Source organism: Numenius arquata, chromosome 4 (assembly GCF_964106895.1).
Source record: "Numenius arquata chromosome 4, bNumArq3.hap1.1, whole genome shotgun sequence".
In the NCBI taxonomy this organism is placed as follows: domain Eukaryota; kingdom Metazoa; phylum Chordata; class Aves; order Charadriiformes; family Scolopacidae; genus Numenius; species Numenius arquata.
The window spans coordinates 10,867,915-10,884,694 of NC_133579.1; the positions used below are offsets into that span (position 1 = coordinate 10,867,915).

Here is a 16,780-nt window from a genome sequence, read left to right on the forward strand (position 1 = left end):
AACAGGGCAGACAGTGCCTCTGAGCAATGCGGTAGATATTTAAGAACATAAATGGTGTCAGTCTAGCTGTACATCATCTTCAAGAGGTCATGGTAGCCTGCTTGGAGGAGGTAACTGCTGGGGCCAAGTGTCCATACACTGTCTCCTCCCTGCCCCAGATGTAGGACAAATTTTCTGGTATATTTACCCTCAGGCACTTCACTCAGGGGCAGAATTTGACCAAAGGGGTTAATCCACTGCCTAGCAAGACTCCAGTTCACTACAGCAGGCTTTGGATCAGACCTGTCAATCTGAAAGTTGTTCAGTTTGCCAGACGTTTGGTTGTGATGGGGGAGAGTTTTACACTTTCTTCCCTTTATTTTTCTGTTTTGCCTCATTCCTCTCGTCTCCTTTCCTCTCCTTTCCTCTCTCCTCTCCTTTTCTGTTTCTTTTGTTTGGTTGATTTGGTTTTCTCTTCTTGGATTCAGCTACTGTTGCATTTGTGAGGGGAGTAATACTCTTTTCCACTGATTTTCACGTTAACAGTAGCTGTTTGTTAAATGAAGGCAGTGCGATAGATGAACATTTAAACTTAAATTTAATTTAAGGCTGTTTAATACTTTCAGAGGAATGTCTTCTGTTTTGTTTTCTCGCTTAAAAGATAACAGATAGAAAGGAGCCCAAATAATGTGTAAGCGCTGAAGAAATTGCTTCCAAGAAACAGAACCAGATTTCCTTTTTGTTAGACTGGCATAGAAGCTATGGAGCTGTACCGGGGCCAGGAGAGTTTGTATACACACGGTGTACAAACCAGCATGTATTCAGCAAGCCAGTGTTGTTACTAAGCTTCAGAAATTATTAATTACAAAATATAATTGAAGGGCAAAAATGTGATCACAGACACCAATACATATTTCATAAACCGAGTACAGACACATTCATTTCTCATGTAAAGCTACTTTTTCTCTGAAGGAGATTTTATTCTTGGCTTCCATTTTCTCTGCCTTCCTTTAGAGAAAACATTTTTATGGGTATCACAAGTACTGCTTTTGCTTTGTTCTGAATTGCAACTGCTTTTTCCTTACCCGCCCCCCCCCCTTACAATATCAAATCACCTTTGTCTACTTTAGAAATACTTCTTTTTTTTTTTGTCTTTCTGTTTTTTCGTTGTCAACTGGTATCAACTCAAACCTAAATGTCCAGGAAATATGTTTCTGGGTTCCAATCCTCTTATCTTTAAAGTATGTATTTATTTCTTCAGGTTCCTAACCATGATGTTTTTCCCAGTCTTCTTTAGCTATATAGAAGAGACGGCCCTATCAAAATACACTCGAGCTCTTGATTGTAGTTCTCTCATTTCACCATTAGAAGATCATTATACTCTGCAGGTCTAATCAATTTTTGCTTGCGTTCATTCCAAACTATTCCCAAATCTATTTTCTTTTGTTTGGCAGTACTTTTGACAGTTGCAGTTTGGTGCTCAATGTGTCTGCATTTTCTTCTAGCTCAGAGTGACTGAAGCCTTAGAATGAGTTCATTGTACCTGGATTTGACACCCTGTGGCAGTATTTGACATAAAAGCTCACCTTTTTACCATACTCACTCCGTGGGGGAGCAGTTCTCCATCATGAAAGAGCTTTGTAGAACCCTGCTGGCCCAGCAGGGCTTGCAATGGACCCGTCTCTCCTGCCCAGCAGAGCTCCTGAGCAGCCCCCCTTAGAAATAAATGAAGTCCTAAGCCATAAGTTCTCTGGTGACTTCTTCCAGGAGATCTGGTGAATCTGCTAGCAGGTTTGCTTGCTTCCTTCCTCTTCCTTCCTTCCTCCCTCCCTCCCTCCCTTCCTATACACATTTTATTTGTTTCCCAGAGACGCCCAATGTCTTTTCCTGTGCTGTGCTTCTGTCTTTATGTGCCTGACATAAAGCTGGGGTGACCTGATGGAGAATCACAGAATGACATGGGGTTGGAAGGGACCTCTGGAGATCATCTAGTCCTAACCCCCTGCCAAAGCAGGTCCACCCAGAGCAGGTTGCACAGGAGCATGTCCAGGCAGGTTTTGAATGTCTCCAGAGATGGAGAGAACTGGTGAATCTGATGAACGCCTATTTTCTCATTTACTCTGAGATGGCCTCATTACTGTGCCTTCCATACATCTGACTTCAACTAGTTTTCGATGTTAAAACAGTGCCCTCAGGCACACGTGCACCTGCAATCAATTGGTTTAGAACCAGCAAGTGAGAATTATTCTACAAAATGTTCACAAGCATTAGATGTTTTCAATAGATTCACGTTTAAACTATGTACACAGTTGTCAGAAGAAGTTGTAGTATAGGCTATATGTTTAATATTTACACATTATAGTACTTAATTGCCTTTTTGCCCAAGTAGCTTCATTCACAGCAGGCACGTGCCATTCTATGCTCTGATAACTGAGACACTTCATTGCAAAGGGAGAAGGCATTTCCTTTCGACGAAGCCAATATTTCAGCAAATTAACATAAGCACAAATCAGAAATACATTGGTAAATTGGTCCACTGTTTAGAAAATTAACATTAAAATACTATTCATTTTTTAAATGTATTGAGCAGAAGCAGCTATTGCTTGCTTGCTTTAGCTTGAGATTATTTTATTTATAGGCCTATATGTAGATCCACATATAAACATTTTCAAACTATAAACTTGCCTTTAAAATGGAGAAGAGCAGCATGAATCAAGTATCTCCATATGCTAGTCCACTTTTACAATTACAAAAAATACTCTGGAATGTTCCCTGGTTTCAGAAATTACTTTGCTTTATAATATCCTGATGCTGATATGTGCATTTTGTACACCAAAATCTCTTTTCTGTAGCGTGTGAGGGTTTGTGTGAAAATGCCAGGACATAAGCACCCACCAGATGAGACCTGGAAGGGAAGAGATGCAACATAGGCAGGGTTCCTAGGTGCACACCGAACTTTAAGCAGCCTCTAAATCAAACTTAGTGGGACTGTTTATATACTTGTGGTTTAGGCATATAGTTACATTGTAGCCACCTATTTAAATTTCCTGGTGAATTAAGGCTGTGGTTTCTTTTATTTTATTTCCAAAATGTCTAAAGATTAAAAACATGTAAATACATTCAACTGTACACTCTAAATAAAAAGATAAATAAATAAATGCCAGGTTTAAGCAGCCAGAATGACTGAGAACAGCCCTGCTTTGATGACAGTATATGGATTTTAATATTAAGTATGAAAGAAGAAATTATTTCTTAGAATTTTTGGAAAACTCAACTCAGTGTCTCTAAATTTTACATTTATTATTTAGAAACAGATGTCAGTTACCTTTCAAGTTACTTCGTGGTATGTATTTTAAAATATAGTCAAATATAGACATAAATATATCACGAATGATAGCAGAAGCCATAGACATATGGGAAGACATCACGGGAAGCGAGTTTGCAGCCAGGCTTTGTACAATACTGACAACTCTTTCACTGCCATTATGCATACAGAAACCAACCAATAACCAAGCACATCCCGTTTTATCATAAATGGGAGAGGCTTTTTCGGAATGCCTAAGGGGATATTAACATGCCCTATGACACTGAATCTAAGATGTAATTAAGAATTTTCAAAAGTTTGAAGAAGAAAATGAAAAGTCCCGTTTTCTTTCCCCTTTTTGCTTCACCTGTTTAAAACTAATTCATGCCACGCAAAAGAATTGTAAAACAAAGATTCAGCCACAGCACAGAAAGTTATGACGCTGCTTTGCGCTGCTCAGTACGGGGGTGTTTATGGGCTTTTCCAGACTACTGCTGTTCCTCGTGGAGAAGAAGTCCAAGGGACCATTTTAAATTGATGTGTGAGCAGAGGATGTTTATATTTGCAAACACATTTATAAATACTAACAACCCACCAGGACTAGATGTTATTCACCCAAGACTTCTAAAGGAACTCAAAGGAGCACTTGGTACCTCCTTTTTTCTTATTCTCATTCCTTTTCCACAACTGACAAACTACAGGATGGATAGATGCAATATAACTGCTCATATGTACTTAAGAGGAGAGAATCCTTTCTTTTGTATGAGTTTCAGCAAGGCAGTACTTGGAGCTGCTGGGAGAATATTAAATGGTCCGATGAACCAGTCAGAACATGGTTATATTTTTTTCAAATCCATAACATCATCAGCAAAAGAAACTGAGATGCTTAAGGGCTTAAATGGGCAGAAATATGTCACCTACATCAACCTAATAATACATATAAAAGCACACCAGGAGAAGTGGATAAGGAAGGAAAGATAGAGTTAACTAATACTGGACCCTAAATGGACATTTTCAGACTCTGTTATGTCTAAGAGTCTGTTTTATGGTTTTCAGGCTCTCTATTTTAGCACCAGCTCCAGCTTGAGGCTTTCTCTGCAGTGCAAAATTAAGTGTTCTTGCTTCATTATCGTCATCATCATCACCATCATCATAGCAAAATCCTCTAGCCACTGCCTTCGCACGGATCTTCAAGGACAGGATGCAGCAGGGAGAGGCAGCAGAAGTCAAACCCTTTTCTCCACTGCAGCCTTGCCTTTTCCAGCTGATTATTTCATGGTTCCTTCTAAGGCTCCCATGGGTGCCATATGCCTGGGTTTCTTGTTGACCCAGGCAGTCTCTTTTCCATGCTACATCTCTGTTCCCTGTGGAGGCATCAGTGGTGTCAATATCTGCCCAGGTTCTCCATAGGCAGGGCAGGGCACTGGGAGGAAAAAAGCAAGGCAGCAACCTTGTTGTGCAGCAACAGCAGAGCGCACACGAGGTGGCACCTCTGTCATGTCTCTGTCTTTGGCCAGCAATTTTGTCCAAAAATTGTCCCATTTGCAAGCGATTTTACGAAGGACAGAGATTAAGAGACTTCTGTGCCAAACACAGCAGACATCTCTGTATACCATGTAGAAGAGGCAAGTTTGGGGTTTGGCACTAGTTACAAGCTAAATAAATATGCCAATGGCATGTCTTCCAAGCAAGACCTAAGAAGAGGGTTCTTACAGTCTTTATGTTTTCTTACCAAAGTGCAATCCCCTGCTACTATGTACTGCAAACACCCACCATGCTATGGAAATGAAGCGTTCTGCTGTGGTGGTCCTGTTAGTGAAAGGGTTGGGGTGTTTACATGGCTCTGTGTCCAGGGAAGAGAATCCAGACCCTGATCTGTACACTGGATAGGTAGAAGAAATAATTTGCAAATACAGAAGGCAGCTGCTGAAGGAGGGCATTCGTGTAATGAGAAACAGATTAGGAAGGCATCATTTACACTTGATAAATCAGAAATGGCATCAAAGAGAGCTAATATTACAAACTATTAATGAAAGACATAATAATGAAACAAATCACATAATAGATCACAACGAAGTGATTCAGTGTAATGAATACTGATACTGAGTAAGTGAACTGTGCGCTCTGGGGATACAATTTCAAATCCATTCCAGTGTGCGTGGTAGCACTATGAGGAAAAAGAGCACTTTTAGAAGAAATTGACTCTGTTCCATTGCTCACTCCGATCACATCCACACCTTACATTAGCTCTCCCTTTGATGACGTATAGGGTTGATAAAAATGAAATTACCTGCCAAGACCCATTATATGTGTCTACTATTTTTTTGTGTCAAACAACTGGAATCTCATCACCCATGCAGATACCGGCCAACATTCCTAATTTCACAGAATAATGTAAATAAACTTTAAACATATTAAAAAGATAGCCAGACAATGTTTCATCAGCACAGATTAGAAATTAATTTAATTCCTATAATTATAGAAAGCACATTGCTGCTACAGAACGTGGTAGTGCCATGAGGGTGAAACAGGGCTAAAATTCAGATCTTCATACAGATTTTAAATTTTGGAGGTACCAAAGGTCTTTGATTAAACAGAGGGATGCCCTATGTAAGCTTATATACAGTATTTGTATTCTGATCACACACATGAAACTTCAGGTAGTGTGCAAGTTGTGATTTCATTTCAGACTCGTCTGTATCCTAAACCCTTCCTGAGTCAATTCTGGCAATGTCAAAGCCTACCAAATCAAACATTAATTTGTGCCTTTCTAGATAAGTATGTTTCTACTTATTGTGTGTTTTCAAAAAGAATTGGGCTTTTTTTTTCTTTTTTTTTTTTTTTTTTTTTTTTTTTTTTTGTGTTTAAGTAAAGGCATTCACACATATAGCCCTGGAAAGCCAGTTAAGGTGGCTAAGAGTGGGCACTGCAAAAGTCATCAAGCTGAGCAGGGAGCTGCCTGAGCCTGCTAGTGAGCTATTGCAGTGGTACTGATAACAGCCTCTCTTAAGACACCCTTTGGATCTAAAGGTTCTCAGCTGAGGTTCTGGCTCAGCTACAAGATTCTACAATCAAATGTCAGCGGGAGGCTTACTGACACAGGGCGAACTCCTGAATAACAAATTTTTTATTAGCCTCTGTTACGGTCTTACAGAAAAAGGAAGCAATATGTGGTAAGGCTGAAGAGTCGTGCAGTTTGTTCAAAAAATGGTTTTGAGAACATCTAAATTTTACTAAATGTTGAAATTGAAACAGATTTATCAAATTAATAAATATTGACAGATTTGACCAAAGAGCTAAATTTAACTTACCCACAAATTATTACTGAAACAAAAAGGTTTGAGTATGTTACTACACATGCCTACCATTATGAACGCTCAGATCAAGTCCACAGAGCCATATTACAGATTTAAATTTCTGTTTTCTAAATTTCAGTCATGCAACGTTTTTGAGCATCTCTAATAGGATCGGAATGCTGTGTTCACATTAGACGTGTCTAATTTACTGTGATGTTTTTAATGTATTGTTTTGACATTCCTTCACAGTAATTACAATACCTTCAAAATTATAAAATACAAGTAAATCAAATCCACGTGAATTTGGAGAAGCAACATACTCAGAAAGAATCAGAAATCAAGCAGCTGTGGATAAAGTTGCACTACAGTGCGGCCATCACTTTCGTCCTCAGCAAGCCACCTTAAGGGAAAAACATAAAAATCTGTCAGAGGTACAGAACATATAAAACTTAACAAACAGACAAATCATGAGAGCCTGCCTCTGCACCTTTGGATTTCTAGAAGAGTTTTTATGTTGTTTTATACAGAAGCAGTAGCCAGTTTGTGGAAAATAGTGATTTTTAATTTTTTTTTTTTTAGATCTATATATGCTAATTTAGAATTTAACTTCAGAAATATATTTATGAAATATACATTAATTTCATTTGTTGGTTGTATAAGTTACAAGTAGATTGTTTCATTGAGTGGCATAAAATCAGAATAATTTAGAATAAGGACACCTGTTCTGGAATAGTGGGTTATTGCCCATGTATTCCATTCCAGGGACTGTTTATTTCTCATATCTCGTGATATGAGACAAACACTGAGTTGCATGTGGCCCCAGTCGCTGCTCTGTAAGAGCTGATGGAGGTTTTACTATTGACTATATGGGGAAATAGGTCTGAGTGCAAAGCTCAAGTAGATTGATGTTAACTGGAACCCTGGAGGCAATGATAATAATTTCCAAAGAGAGTTAAAAAGCTTCTAACACTTCTGCAAGGCTTATGATCGACTATCTGATGTGATGTCTACTAAGGATCTAGTATGGGAGGGATTCCCAGCCAGTATAGCGTTAATGTAGCTCACGTCTGAAGTCGCACCATTGAACAGCTCGGAGATATGGCTGAAGCTGAACAGTTCCAGGCTGAAATGCTGAAACACGACTAATCTTGGCAGATAAAATTGCTCATGGAAGTCTCAGAGCCAAGGAAAGGTGTGACTTGTAAGCTAGACAACAGGCATTTAAATGGGTTAGTAAAGGATGCCCACCTCCTTTCAGGTTTGCAGTAATGAATATCTTTTAGACACAGGTTTTGTTTTAGAGGAGTCCTTCCTTTGTGAGAGAATGAACCTATTCCCTGTTTACACAGTAGGCCATGAGATGAGAAGCTCCATGTCTGAGCTGGAATAGGGAGATGAACTTATAGTTTCCTATATCCCAGGAGTGCCCCATAGCCTCTGAGTCACTGAGTACTCTGGGGTGGACCTCCTAATCTCTCTTACTGAAATTCTTACATTTTGAGTAAGTAGGTATACATTAGGGTAAGGACATGGCTCTAACCCACCAAGGTCCCAGTTAAATGTCCTAGTCAGCAGTCTGTAGAATCAATCTCTGTCAGTCACTTCCCCACATCAATGATGTGATTCAAGTTCTTGCTCCGAATGGGTCTCTTACATACCTTTGTGTTTTTACCATAAGACTAAATAAAATTGCAAAAAAAAAATCTCTGGAAAAAATGTTTGTTGCAAGCTATCTTTTTGAAGAATCTTCCTCTGACTGGTGTGGTCTGAGAACTCTTACAAGCAAAAGAGGTGGAGTGACATCAACTGAAAATCCCATCATGGATTGTGTTGCACGCCTGAGTGATACTGTGGTCTAAGGACTTTTGCTCATGCCCGCTATCCTAAATCTAGGTATCTAGAAGATTAGATTGTACCTGAGCATGTGTTTAGAAGTTTAATGAAAAGAAGCTTAATCTTGTTGGAAGAAGTTCCATGTTGTTGAGATTGGTAACAGCTACAGATTCTCATGACTTAGACTGTAGAGTCCAACTGACTATCAAAGAACTTAAAAAATGTTGGGGTTTTGGGTTACAGGGTTGGGATTTGGCTTCCACGAATTGTCAAGTTTACAGACACATTTAGGAGAACGATAAATATCCTTGGCTACCATTTCTGTTTTCAAACCACCAGGTAACATCCCTCTTTCTAGATTTAGGGAACTTGTGAGTTTTCACACTTGTCTGTTTGCCAGATACCTTAAAAATCTACTTTACACTTAGAAAGACATAAATGTGTTTGTTGCTTCTGTTGTTTATTCTGAATTTTTTTTAAGCTGTAAACTGTACACTTTAGTGATCATTCCCTCTAAATATACCTTTCAATTTAATTTCCAACTTCTGAAAGTATATTATTTCAGTTTGAGGCAGACTGAAGTGGATTTTCTTTTTGTACATTAGAAGCCCTTTAGCCCAGCACCCCTTTATCCAAATAAATGTCTAAATTTAGATCATTATCCTCTTACAATACAATATAAAAAGGTTTCTTTTATCTTTACCCTATCTGCTGAATGTGTCTTAGACCCATACTAAGCAGACACTGAAACAGAAGGATTCTAACGTTGCTTTTGCTCAATAAAATAAATACACTTCTTTTTCTCCAGTTTTGTATCTATACCACCATAACCTACCGTCCTCCCACCACCCCATATTTCTGATTCCCTCCCTTGCCTGTTTCCCTACCCATGATATGTTTGTCAGAGCTACATATGTGCCAATACTTGTGTAACGGTTCACCAGACAGCTTCTACCCCTTGAAAACGGCATACTGGTATCCTCTCTTGGCAAAAGCACTAAATTGTGTCTCTCCCTTCTATATTAGTAACTTGGAAAAATATAGTATCTTCCTCTAAATATTCTTCTGACAAATTAGATTGAAATTGGCCAAAGGGTTGAAAAGTTACTGGAGATGGACTGATAGGAACATGGTTAAAAAATTCTTACCAATTAAATTACCAACCAATTAAAAAATTGGTTTTAGGAAACCAAAAGAGAAACACCTGAGAGACTAAATAGACTACTACTAATTCTTGTTATAAAGAAAACAGCACCTACAAGAGTGGTGATGAACTGACCTACTGACCTGTTACAGTTGAAGCAATACACTGGATTCTTAGATGCATCTGTGATTTCTACTTTTTCCAGAAACCAGCCACTCGCTGTAAAAGGAAAAAAAAAAAAAAAAAAGAGCAAATTTAATATAACCAAAACACAAATAAAGCATAAGAAAGGTTTCTGTTTTCATTTCCAAACCCTGTGTCATTCAGTACTTCCTAATGTATTCAATATCAATAATAAAACTGAAATGTAGATGATTCAAATTACTACCAACTTCTCTCAATTTTACAGAGAAGGTCTTTGATATTTTTGACAGAAAATATAAAGGAAGATTTTTATTACAACTTAACTCATTTTTCCATATTAAACAGAACAAGCAGTAAGACAAATGAAACAGAGTGCGTGGTAATATTTAATAAATTCTTGAAATCCCATTTTGCCCTTTTTGGTACTCTGAAGTGCACTCAAAGTACACCCCTGGTGGGTATACAGTAGGAAAACAGAAATTCTGCTACTTCTTTCTAATTAATATATTTATACTTATATCAACCAAGTGGTCGAGGCTGAGTTCTTCTCATATCCGTATTTCTCCAGCAGTCATGATTCAGAATAGCATCTCCGTTTAGGCCAACACTCTCATCTGTTTTAGCTTTAACAATGTATTTAATATTCTACTATAATCTCCTGTTTTGTTGTGTGAAAAATACCTTCACACTTGTGCTATAGAATTTTATTTCATAGAATATTAAAATATGAAGATTTTTAAAAAAACCCCTTTATTATAGATATACAATGTTTGTGCTGACATCTTTAGTCATGTTTGCCAATGCAAATACTTAATGACAACATTTAAAAACTAATTAAGATCATACTGCTAGTAGCTGAAACACTTTTGGTATTCCTTGCATGTCCTAGAGATAAAATACTACATTCTAACAAATTATTTTGGTTTTCAAATATTTGGACAAAGTATTAAGTAAGCTAAAACCAATAAATATATTTTTATTTGTAAATAGGCTAAAAATTTAATATAAAAATATTTGCAAATTATACCGATTTAGATAAAAGGTAAAGGCATAGCGATGTTTCTCACTTTTCATGCACATTTTCAAACAATTAGCTAGTGTAACTAGGCCATAAAGGTGTCTACATTTTTCATCTTCAATTCGCAAGAGTCATTTATTGATATTGTGAAGTACTTTTGGAGCTTCTTTAATGAAATCTTGTGAATGGTTTAATATATCATAGACTCCACTCGGAATATATGACCTTTCATGAAATCTCTGTAATTCAGAGTCAAGATTATCAGCAATAAAAATTTACAGTCTCTCAAATTTACACGGCTCTTTACAAATGAATATAAAGGTATGTTTGCTCTCTTGAAAAATTTAAAATCTGATGCTTTATCCTTTGTTGATAGAACTCCAACAGACCTCACTGAAATCTCCAGGTACAGAGAAATCTAGAGGCAGCTAGGAAAGATTAGCAAGCAGATGAAACATTTCAAAGAGGCGTTACATTTGAGGATGCTGGGGAGGATAACAGCTGACGTGACAAAAGACACTTGCAGATATTTTCAGAGGAAAATTTGGAGGAAGGTGGTCACGTATGTAAGATGAATCAACACACACCAGCTGTGCTAGAAAGGCACCGTTAGCAGCTATGTGATGTTGATCAGGACAAAGAGAGGAAAAATAATAATGTTGTTGATGGTTTGGGACCCAGGAAATAAAAGTTCAACCTATATTTCCCCCGCAGACTTCTGTGCAACTCTCAGTGTGCCAGAAGTCTGCTGCTGTGGAGTTCCCTTCCCAGATCAGTTCTTAGCTGGAGTGTGTGCATGTACAGCAGCTAACATGAGCAAGATGAAAGTCAGCAGGAGGATTTTATTTGTTTTAGGTATTTCAACAGGTTTGATGGCTCTTCTTTTTGAGTTTTCAATACCATAACATGTACAACATGACTTGGTACTTAGAAAAAAAAACTGTTCAACTTTTGCCAGAAAAAAAAACTGTTCAACTTTTGCCTCAACAGGAACTGCTATTTGCAGAATTTTGCTTGATTCATCCTAGATATGATAAACCCTTGCCACCTTGTAGTGGCTCATGCACTTAGATAAATCAGGTTGTATTAAACCTAAACCTGTTCCTTTTAGGCACCTGACTAGAATAACTCAATACAATCAGACATTTTTGACCCAAGGTGTACATTGTCTGCACATCCCGTTTACATATTTGTGTATCTCTAGGGTTCTTTAGCACCGCTAAATGTAAGATCAAAATATTATATGCCTTAGTCTTCCATCTTATTTTTGGTAAGATTTGGGTTTTAGAGGTTATGTGTAATACGCTGTACATAGAAACAGTTTCCATCATCATGTGTGGATACGTACTGTAGCCCCATTATAACTTAACATCAGGGCAAGACCTGGTGCCCATTAATGTTCACCTCATAGTTCAGCTTCCACAAGAAGAAAAGCCGTGTGTGTGTCAGAGGGAGCTACAGCACGCTTTGGCCACAGTCCCAAATTTTCCCAGACATTTCTTAGGTAATGTTCAAAGCATGGAAAGTTTAGCCTGCAGTTTGAAAATTCAATCCTATGTTATTTAAGACATCTAATAGGAGTTTTGGCTGAGCAATGTTTGAAGGATAAAACCTTCTGAGGTTTATGCTAACTAGATCTCTTCTCTGTTAGAAAAAAAAAAATTCAAGGTAAAGTCAAGCAAAATGTGATAGAGACAGAGGGGGTGTAAGCAAGAGCAGTCAGACTGACCTCGTCTGTATACAGATTTGTATTAGCTTGCTCTAGCAGGAACATGACTTCAAAAACCTTTCTAAGTGACAAGCAGATATTTAAGCAGATTTTTACAAGGCTATTGCACTCATGCAGTATACTTACCAAATCCTTTCCCATCATGACCGATTTCAATTGAGTGTAGGCTGCCTAATTTCTTTGTCGTAATCTTGAATGTATCAACCTTTAATATTAAAATACAGTTATTAAAAATAATATACCAATGTCTGGAAACTTATAAATTTGTTTAGGTCAGTTCTGAGACTAATTCAAATGCAATAACACCAATTCAAAATAGGTGACTGACACCTGGTGTGGTTTATTTTCCTTACTGAAGATCTGTGGTACAGATCATCTACTATGGCCGAGTTTAAACATGAAAGAGTCACTTTTCAACTTATAATAGGACAATCCCTACCTCTTTCCTGACTTTCATTTACTAGAAAAATACTTTTCCTCGCTTACAAATTCTCAACTGCTACAGACTTCTAAAACGTTTTCAGTATATGATACATAAATATACATTCAAGAACATAAAAGATAAAGGCTTTTACTACACATAGCATTATCTCCCTCAAATACTATGTATTTAAATTTAAAATATTACCTTGTTTCATATTACAGATTTTTTTAAAGTGAGATCCTTTTTTCATTGCTTGATATCACTGGCTACCCATTGAGTTAGCTGGATCGCTAATAGGATTTCTATGTATCTACTCTTCTATTTGAAAGAGCAATGACACCTCCTGCATATTACTAGGCAAAAGGAAGTACTAGTCAAGACGCTTTCTTACTTGCTCCTTGTGCCGATAGGTAACTAGATTTATTAACCTCCTCAGTATGGAGGAAAATATGTGGGTAAAGATCTTTTAGAAGATATTCACGGACATACTGGCTAAAGAACCCAGAACTGCAAGTAAAAAAATGTTTAGTAGTGCTGGAGATAATGAGGTGAATCTCATAAGGAAGATATTTTAACTGGAGTTTTAATTATTCAGTCATTACTTTTCAAGAAATCCACAGGAGAAAGAAATGGAAAATATATTTATTTCTTGCCCCATAAGGGTAACCATCATTATACTCCATTGCACAGGTGGTGAGCAAATGGAGCAATTCCTTTGCCACAGTAATATGTTTATTAAAATAGGAGAACATTCTGCGAATATACTAGGACATCATGTGGAGAATCAGCATTCTTATGCAAATATCTATATCTGAATGAGGGGTCTCTGAATAGCCTGAAGCATGATGGATATCAGAATCAGGTTGATGTGCATAGTTCCATTTTATCTGGTTATAGGCTTATACGTTCGGTGAGGCTCACAGCATCAGTTTCCATGGCAAAGTAAAATGATGGGATGTAAGAAACTGATGTATTCTCAAGCACAATACTCAAAGTTTGTGCAACAGCAAGGGATATTGCACGTACATACACATGCACAGGCAATGCATGTTGTGCATTTCAGATGAAGGAAATGCATAACTGGGCAGATGAGTGGGTGCAATATGAAGATGTATTTGGGACTAAGAGACAGAAGAGCAACAGTCAGCTAGATACAATAGAAATAAAATGTCCCTTGGTTACTCTGGTGAAAACACAGAGATAAATGAGACTGTATCTCACCTAGCGTTGTGGAAAACAGGATAAATGCCTTAGGTTCTGTAAAGATCTTGCATAAATTTAAAGTTTGCTTTCCCAGTGCAGAAGTGGACACATCCTATAAAATCTATGTACTCACCTTTCCTCTTTCAAAGGGGTCTTGATGCTCCAGTGACTGAGAGAGTTGAAATACCTCAGATTTGTCCTCATTCCCAAATAAAATAATATGCACATTGGCATCAGTCCCTGCTCCCCTTTGGTCACCTGTGTATACTTTAATAGTATATTCTGTCAGATTTCTTGTTTCACTTCCTTCTTTATGTAAGTTGTTATCTATGTCATTCTTTTGTTTGTCTCCTCTAATAACAAAAGATACTGGGATTTCTCTCTGTATTTCTGGCTTATTTTCATTCACAGAAAACGTTCTGAAAAACAAAGCCACATATGATTTTGTGGTAAGTAAATCATATGTTAAATCAGAAAATCCTATGAATTAATGTGGGACAGTTAAAGGTGAACTGATTTTAAAAATATCCATTGATTGAACCACACCGTGACAGTTATCTTAATTCAATGCCCACTCAGTGTTTTCAACTATTATACTACAAAATGACTAAAACATGACTAGCTTTACATAATATACTTACTCATTCACTTCAAATACATAGATAGGATGATCCTCTACAGCTTCTTTCAAATGCAATTTTTTAATGTCCACTTTGCAGTCTACAAAGAAGGAAATAAAGTGAAAGTGAAGGAAAAATAGTGAAAATGTTGTGCTGCACGTCAAGGAATTAGGTAGAGTCTGTTGTTGATATAATGGTGTCATTCCTACCGCATTAAAATATAATTTATTAATACCAGCAATTGACTTAAAAATCTTGAAATCATCATAACAGTCCTTTTTTTGTTCTTGTTTGAACCCCCAATTTAGAAATTGAGGAGTAAGCATTTCCTTTGTCTTAGTGACACAAAGGAGTGTTGTCCTCACCATCATTGGACAGGCATGCAGAATAGATTCAGCATGACTCAGGCAGGCACATTTGAGGAGGAAGAGCAGACATACATATCTGGTGCTTCCTCCTCAGTGACGGGTTGACAAGAGGGTTCGATCTCCATTCCACATGCAGCACAAAGAGGATCTTGTGAGATGGGAGGTATGAAGGAAGTTCAGCAACTTACTGTATACCTCTGCTGTTCGAGAAGGATTTCTCTCTGACTTACACTTCCTTTTGAATTTTCTGCTGGGGACTTCAGCTACATGCTGGCTATAACAGTGGCCTGGATCTCTTGTCACTAGTTAGTCATGAAGACTATTCATTTTGCCTTCTCTTCCATTATTTGTCTCTTCAGCCCTGTTAGCAAACTGCATCCCAATGTCTTCTACTACTGTCCAATTAATGTCTCTTTAATTATATCAGTAGGAGTCTAAATTAATAGGTTCAGGCTCCTGGGGAGGAATCCAGGACATCTTGTTGCACTCATGACCTGCCTGGACAGTGCATGGAGAGAGTCAGAAGCTTCAGGAGTGTGTCTCGAACCACCTGATCTTAAAAACCTGCTCAGATACTTGAAGAGGCACAAATGCATTACAGCAACACTCTGCCTGGGCTGACCAATTACGCAGGGTACATATCATAGAATCATAGAATGGTTAGAGTTGGAAGGGACCTTAAAGATCCTCTAGTTCCAGCCCCCCTGCCATGGGCAGGGACACCTCCCACTAGACCAGGTTGCTCAAAGCCCCATCCAGCCTGGCCTTGAACATCTCCAGGGATGGGGCATCCACAGCTTCTCTGGGCAACCTGTTCCAGTGCCTCACCACCCTCACAGTAAAGAATTTCTTCCTAATATCTAACCTAAATCTATCTTCTTTTAGTTTAAAACAGTTACCCCTCGTCCTATCACTACACTCCTTCATAAAGAGTCCCTCCCCATCTCTCCTGTAGGCTCCTTTTAGGTACTGAAAGGACATTATAAGGTCTCCCCGGAACCTCCTCTTCTGCAGGCTGAACAACCCCAACTCTCTCAGCCTGCCTTCATAGGAGAGGTGCTCCAGCCCTCTGATTATCTTCAGGGCCCTCCTCTGGACTTGCTCCAACAGGTCCATGTCCTTCTTATGTTGGTGGCTCCAGAGCTGGATACAGTACTCTAGGTGGGGTCTCACCAGAACAGAGTCGAGGGGCAGAATCACCTCCCTTGACCTGCTGGCCACGCTTCTTTTGATGCAGCCCAGGATATGGTTGGCTTTCTGGGCTGCCAGCACACATTGCAGGCTCATGTTGAGCTTCTCATCCACCAACACCCTCATCTGACTTTATAAGCTAAAGAGCTTTTGTGTTTGCGGATTTTTTGTTCAAAGTCTTGGTCCAAACTAGTCTCAGCCCAGACAAGTCTAGATGAGTATGGACACCCTTACTTATCTAAAGTTCTTTATCATCTAAGTAACTTCTTTGGAAGAAATGTATGATACATCTGCCCAATCCTCTCTACATTACACACACAGAGCCAATGAGTCCCAAAGTCCCTCCTTTGTGAATCATGTTTTCAAACCTGACCAGAAAAATCATGCCCATCATGCTCTCTGTGGTGCCCTTCGGCAACATGCAATTCCCATGTTCAATGACTGTCAGTCAGACAGGTGGCCATAGTTAACTTTCATAACTGTGGGAAACAAAAGTAGTGAGCTATACGCCTTGCTCCCCTACAGCA

The 16,780-nt window shown here is 38.3% G+C and overlaps 1 protein-coding gene across 1 annotated transcript in view; it reads right to left on the bottom strand.

Annotated features, from left to right (window-relative positions):
- Positions 1 to 6,909: 6,909 nt before the first annotated feature.
- Positions 6,910 to 16,780, bottom strand: part of RP1 (RP1 axonemal microtubule associated) — a 173,898-nt gene continuing 164,027 nt past the window's right edge. Inside the window, exons 53-57 of the mRNA XM_074146784.1 lie at positions 14,716 to 14,794; positions 14,208 to 14,493; positions 12,574 to 12,652; positions 9,700 to 9,775; positions 6,910 to 6,979 (exon numbers count right to left, since the gene is read on the bottom strand). Of these exons, the coding sequence (XP_074002885.1) occupies positions 6,910 to 6,979; positions 9,700 to 9,775; positions 12,574 to 12,652; positions 14,208 to 14,493; positions 14,716 to 14,794 (590 nt within the window). The remainder of the gene's footprint in view (positions 6,980 to 9,699; positions 9,776 to 12,573; positions 12,653 to 14,207; positions 14,494 to 14,715; positions 14,795 to 16,780) is intronic.